This window comes from Brassica oleracea, chromosome C1 (genome assembly GCF_000695525.1).
Source record: "Brassica oleracea var. oleracea cultivar TO1000 chromosome C1, BOL, whole genome shotgun sequence".
NCBI classification, from domain to species: Eukaryota; Viridiplantae; Streptophyta; class Magnoliopsida; order Brassicales; family Brassicaceae; genus Brassica; species Brassica oleracea.
In genome coordinates this window covers 21,845,567-21,851,929 of record NC_027748.1, presented here as the reverse complement: position 1 = coordinate 21,851,929, position 6,363 = coordinate 21,845,567, and the positions used below count along the sequence as shown (strand labels likewise).

Below are 6,363 nucleotides of genomic sequence, written 5' to 3'. Positions count from 1 at the left end.
TGACCTGTTAGAGGTTTGGGACGGACTGCAAGGATCTGATTGCAATGATAGAACAGCCACAAGCTTGGCCCAACTTCTCAACTGAGCTGGAAATCATTCAAACTCTTCGGTTGTGTTTTTCAGACTTCAAGATCAGCTACTTACCAAGGACGCATAATGAGATTGCAGATTCGTCAGCTAGGAATGCACGTTCTTTTCATAGACCTTTATGTTTTATTGGTTGTTCTATTCCGGTCTGGCTTCCCAGACCACTTCAAGCTTGAGTAATAGAATAGTCGTTTGGTGCCAAAAAAAAAAAGAGTTTTTTTTTTAAACCAGCTTTTTTTTATTTTGTGTGTGGTCGGAGCTAATGCTCTCCACAGTGACGTAACGGTGGTGTGGAAGTCTATCTCCTCTCTTTTATCTGCTGGAGTTAGCGGTGATATAGCTCAATTTCGATAGTTTCCCACCATAGATGTTCTTTTTTTTCTTTTTAATAAGTCCTATCGACTGATCTGGTCGGCCCCGAGAAAAACGCACTTAGTGCTACATAGTGGACTAGCCCAAAAGCGTACCACACTGCCTGTTCCGAGTTTGGAATACCTCTGGCATTAACCAGAGGTGGACCGATCATCTGTTACGGTCCACCATGTAAACCACTTGGGCCGAATCTCAAACCTATACTGGCCAAATAATGATAATTTAGTTCACAGGGAAAATCGAATTCATAACTGATGTGGGCATACAGCAAATTCCAAGAGATTGCAAATAAGCTACCATGACCTGGTTTTGGTTCAGCATAGATGTTCGTAGAGTTATTTTCTCATCTTCTCTTTTACTATTGATAAATACAAGCGTCTATCTACTAAACATCAAATAACTAATACATTTAATTGAAAGGAATATGCTCTACAACTACAATCGGTCAGCCGTTATTACTTATTAGAGACCAAAGCAGCAGTTTGTCCCAGACACGTCACCTATTATTGAACTCCATCAAAGACAATACGGTAACACCAACCTATGTATGTATGTAAGGAATAACCTAAATTCACAAAGATTCTGCATGAACTTGCAAATACCACCAATATTTTGGTTATTTGCTAAATTGGCCTTAAATTAATAAAAAAAAAAAAAAAAAAAAAAACAAATTGTGGAAACTGTCAGCTACGTTGCCAATCAATCATGCCTTGTCTCGTTTGGCTTCTCAATAGGAAGAAAGTCGAGGCAGAAACAAAAGGAAACTAATCCTCAGAGCTCGAATCCAACCCTAAATCTCAGTTCCCCACAAAGTTCTTTCAACTACTTGTTGCTTGGATCTGCTTCAATTGGTGTGAGTCCGTGAATCGAATTCGTTTGTATTCCTGGATCGATCTGGTTGGGTTTTTGAATTTGATCGGTGGTTTCAGACAGATGAACAACGGAGAGGAATCCTCGAGAGTGGAAGAAAGCGGCGGCATGGATGCCTCTCCGTGTTCATCGTTACATTACTCCTCCTGTGGCGAATCTGAGTTCGATCGGTATTGTAGTGCGAACTCGGCTTTGGGAACGCCAAGTGTGTGCGGCTCCACAGGCCCATTTCACGATTCCTTGGATTCTGATTTTGACAATTTTAGCTTGGGACCAACTCTAAAGCTCTCTTCTTTCGCTAAGACACGGTTAGCTGATGGAGGATTTGGCCCCGAGAACACCAACATAATCCAAGAAACTGATGGTTTGGTGATGGGTGCTGCTAAGCTTTGTGATGAAGCTACACTTGAAAGAGACTCCATGGATCAGTTTAATGATGTGGATGACAATGAGTTTTTATGTGGTGAGCATTCTGATGATGATTCACTTCCAGATCATTCTCGTCAAAATTTATGTTTTCCACCGAATCTACAGCATAAAGAGGAGTCTAAAGATAACCCTTTCCTCATCAGTTCGCCCACTGCCTTTGGTACAAATGATTGGGATGACTTTGAGCTTGAAGCCACACAACTTAATGACTCTCCATTTGACTTCAGCGGCTTTGATAAAAGGTGTGCTGAAACTGAAGGGATGTCCACTAAGCTTCCAGATGTGGCTCATGCAGGAAAAGGGATAGAACATACAAACCTAACCGTGAGCACTAGGGATACTCCGGATTTAAGCGTATTCCGTGAAAACAGTGAAGATATACTAAAACCTGGAGATTTAACTGTCCTGAACCAAAGGGAGCAAGGTGGTGTAGCAAGAGACAGCATAACTGTCAGAGGTTCTGCAGACCTGAGCGTTGATATAAAAACCTTGGTGGTTCCTCCTCAATCACTGGTAAAAGAAGAATCTACTCAAGACAGCTTCCTTAGCAACAATCGAACTGAAGATAGACCTGTAGCCATGAACTACCTTCAGTCTTGTGATTCTGATGATGTCCTGGATATCACACCAGTTCAGTTAGGAAACGAAGATTTTTCATGTGGGATTGGCCATCTTGATGGCAATGTTTCTTTTGGACTACTTCACGAATCATTTGGTAATGCAAACCAGTCAGTTCCATTTGGAGAGTGCACCTCAGAACCTTTGTTGGCATCTTCGAACTCTGATAAGCCATCATCTACAGTTTCTCATCCTGTAATAAATGCCTTACAGGTCACCAATGCACAACCTAAGGTCAGCTGCTTGATATATGAAAACTTATCTACGTAATTTTCCTCTGCCTGTCAAATATCAATCTACCTTACTCTTAGTATTGCTTGTATTGGTAGAATGTCTTTGGTTATGTCCTGCTCTGTTTCTAGGGAAATTGTGCATTTCAGTGTATAATACTCCTCTCACATTTAAAGTTAAATAGTGTGAATCTGAGAATTTAACGGGATCTCGTTTTACTACTGCTGTGTTACTCTCCCCATTTTAAGGAATGCCTGTGCAATCTGTAAACTTCATGGATTCTACTGAATCTCCTTTTGAATCGATTTTTTTAATTATTTGAATGAAGTTTTCTGGTTTCGTCTTACTCATGTTGCAGAAGGAGAACACAGAACTTAACGACTTCTATGATGATTTTGTTCATGATATGGAAGATATACTGCTCGACTCTGGTGAATCATCTGGGGCAAGGTATTCTAAGAGTGACAAGATGTTCCAGCTACAGCTCTCGCTTCCTAACAGGGATGGGGGACAAACTGCTACAACCTCTGGTCTAGAGGATTCATCTCCAATAGTCTCCCAGAGATTTAGGATTGATAGGGTAGAAGTTGTCGGGGTGAAGCAAAAGAAAGGTGATGTCTCGCTGAGTGAGAGGTTGGTTGGGGTGAAGGAATACACAGTGTATGTCATAAGGGTTTGGAGTGGGAAGGACAAGTGGGAAATTGAAAGAAGATACCGTGATTTTTATAGTCTCTACCGTCGGTTGACATCTTTATTTGCTGATCAAGGCTGGACGCTTCCTACACCTTGGGCCTCTGTGGAAAGAGAATCCAGGAAAATATTTGGAACATCGCCCAACGCAGTTGCTGAAAGGACAGTCCTTATTCAAGATTGTTTAAATTCACTTCTTCAGTCCCGTTTCTTTCCCACACTTCCAAATGCTTTACTTCGGTTTTTGTCCCCTCAAGATGCAAGTTCTGCTGGGTCGGATTCTATAATGTCTCCAACAGGCTCTGCTAGCGACACTTTTGCTGCGACCAGTTCTTCCTATGGAAACACCATCTCGCTCATTGTTGATATTCGACCTCACAAATCAGTGAAGCAGTTGCTAGAAGCTCAGCATTACATTTGCGCTGGATGCCACAGATACTTCGATGATGGAGCCACTCTTGTGCGGGACTTTGTTAAAGCTCTTGGATGGGGCAAGCCTCGGCTTTGCGAATATACTGGTCAATTGTTTTGTTCTTCCTGCCATACAAATGACATGGCTGTCCTGCCAGCGAGAGTGTTACATCATTGGGATTTTAATCCTTATCCAGTTTCTCAACTGGCAAAATCATATCTGGACTCCATACACGAGCAGGTAATTTTGGTTTATTGTACTTTATTCATTTATACATGGAAAAGTCAGGGCTTGAGCCATGATGTAGTTAGTTGTACCTGTAGAAATTGATTCATTTTGAGTGTCGATTTCACTGACCAGCTTGAAAGTTAACAACAACAAACATAGATGTTTAATTGTGAAACGATAAGCTCTATTTCATTCATTGTACAGCGTGCAAGAAATTTTAACTACATTTGTCTCCTTTTTACGTTCTTTAAGTCACCTGTGTGTTTGGATTTTGCATCTACTTATCAGCTGGCTCCCTGTTCGAAGCTTTTATAATCTAAAACTTTTTGGCCACCGATCTTGTTTTGCAGCCTATGCTATGTGTAAGTGCGGTTAATCCTTTTCTGTCCTCCAAGGTCCCTGCGCTGAACCATATTATGAGCATCCGGAAAAGAATTACCATTATGCTTCCATACGTACACTGCCCATTCCGCAAGACACTCAACAAAGGACTCAGCACTCGGAGACACCTTCTTGAGAGCACTGATTTTTTTGCTTTAAGAGATCTAATTGATCTTTCTAAAGGGCCATTTGCAGGTAAATTTCTTTTCTTGCAACAAGGTTTGAAGTTACATCTGTGTTTGCGCTCATGCTGACTCATACATAATTGCCCTCATCCTGACACAGCGTCTTTACTGGTGATGAATAATTGTTCTTGAGAAATAATAAAGTTAGATTCAGATTCCATATTTCTCTAGCAATTGATTTACAAGTCAACTCCACGCTGCGACTTGCTTGATTTTTAACAGTATCTATTTCCTTGCATTGTAACTTTCTTCAAGAGACTTAAAGACAGTAACCTTGATTGAATTGGCAGCACTTCCTGCAATCGTGGAGACCGTTAGGAAGAAAATTCTGGAGCATATAACAGAACAGTGCCTAGTTTGTTGCGATGTGGGGGTTCCCTGTAACGCCAGACAAGCTTGTGACGACACATCCTCTTTAATATTTCCATTCCAGGTGAACAATGATAGCTTTCTATGGATATATAATACACATTCTCCTGCTATCAGTTTTGGCTGTGTTTGATTACCATATCGTAACTCCACACTTAGTTGATGTGTTTGTTCCATATATTGAATGAAATGATTATTAGCAGGAAGATGAGGTTAACAAATGCCGGACGTGCGGTTTGGTTTACCACAAGAGATGTTTCTCGAGACTGTCAAACTGCCATTGCGGAACACAACTAAAGCCAAACAAGAGCTCTGCAGAGCTGCAAGTTTCGGGGAAGAAATCAGATTCCACGTCTGTCTTGCCTCTAAGATTTCTCTCGGGTTTATTTGGAAAGACAAAAAAAGACACAGAAACCACTATTCTAATGGGTTCGCTTCCAACCAATGATCTATAAACTATAGGTCTGATTCTTTTATGTATGTGTGTTTATGTAAACCTTTGACATCTGTGTAACGTAAGCCTCAAGTGTTAGACCTAAATTCTTTTACATTTTCTTGTAAAAAAGGGATAATAAAAGTACGGTCTAGTGTTTTGACCCAAAAAAAGTACGGTCTAGTGAATTTTCTTTCTACACAATAAACGAGTGATAATGATGTATATCAGATCCGTTACTTGACACTGTTTTCATACCTTATGATATATTATAAGCAAAGGGTAGGGATTTTACTCTTGTTGAATCACTCAGGTTTGTTTAGGAACACAACCGTTTGATTTTCTCTCTCTTTGACTTAACATTTTGCTTTTATTATTGTCCACGGCAAAATTCAAAACTTGGTACACTAGTTATAAACTTGTTATTTATAAAGGTAATAGGGGTTTGTCCGCAATTCTCGTGGTAAAATTATTATTTCAAGTTATTTGCTAATTGTTATAAAAAGAACTGGAATTTTATTATATCGCAAAAATTTAAATAAAGCAAAATTTTATACCTGTACGAAGAAGATAATACTGATAAGAAGAGATGATGTGTTATTGAAGGAGAAGGATGGTGTATTTACAAACGAACGCAAACGTTCGTATATATAGAAGGAAATTTACTGTGCAAATAGTGCAGCGGACCCCACATCTTTTTATATTTTCAACGAAAGCGGCTCATCTTTTCTTTTGTCTTTCGTAACACTCCCCCTTGGGGGCCGGTGTCACTATCCGCTCTCGCTTAACGTCTTTGTTGCCTCGTTAAAAACCTTTCTAGGAAAACCCTATGGAAAAAACCATAGTAAGGTAAAAAGAGTACAACTACGTAAGCTCCCCCTCGAATGAGCAGTCATAGATCCTTCTGATGACGCATTCCAATGTTGTGGATGTGTTTTCTGAATACCGAAGTCGGAAGTGATTTTGTGAAGAGGTCAGCTGCATTGTCGCATGATTGGACATATCTTACTTCAATCTCTTTCTTCTTCACGAGCTCTTGAGTGTATGAGAAGAACTTC

The 6,363-nt window shown here is 40.1% G+C and overlaps 1 protein-coding gene across 3 annotated transcripts; it reads left to right on the top strand.

Moving 5' to 3' along the window:
* Positions 1–1,133: 1,133 nt before the first annotated feature.
* On the top strand, positions 1,134–5,613 carry LOC106310746. Of its 3 annotated transcripts, XM_013747974.1 has the most exons (6): positions 1,134–1,312; positions 1,389–2,610; positions 2,966–3,949; positions 4,288–4,513; positions 4,794–4,936; positions 5,073–5,471. In XM_013747974.1, exons 2-6 carry the CDS (start codon positions 1,393–1,395, stop codon positions 5,325–5,327), a joined length of 2,826 nt encoding a protein of 941 aa, XP_013603428.1. In that variant the 5' UTR covers positions 1,134–1,312; positions 1,389–1,392; the 3' UTR covers positions 5,328–5,471. The 3 variants fall into 3 exon arrangements, with proteins under 3 accessions (XP_013603428.1, XP_013603421.1, XP_013603436.1); XM_013747967.1 differs by having other exon boundaries at positions 1,134–2,610; positions 5,073–5,613; XM_013747982.1 differs by having other exon boundaries at positions 1,135–2,610; positions 5,076–5,491.
* Positions 5,614–6,363: the final 750 nt, after the last annotated feature.

What these genes read in the sequence shown, in the direction of transcription:
- LOC106310746 (XM_013747967.1), top strand. Translation starts at nt 1,393, where the DNA reads ATGAACAACGGAGAGGAATCCTCGAGAGTGGAAGAAAGCGGCGGCATG. An exon ending in TGGACTCCATACACGAGCAG is followed by an intron (nt 3,950 to 4,287) that starts GTAATTTTGGTT and finishes CTTGTTTTGCAG; the next exon opens with CCTATGCTATGTGTAAGTGC. An exon ending in CTTTAATATTTCCATTCCAG is followed by an intron (nt 4,937 to 5,072) that starts GTGAACAATGAT and finishes AATGATTATTAG; the next exon opens with CAGGAAGATGAGGTTAACAA.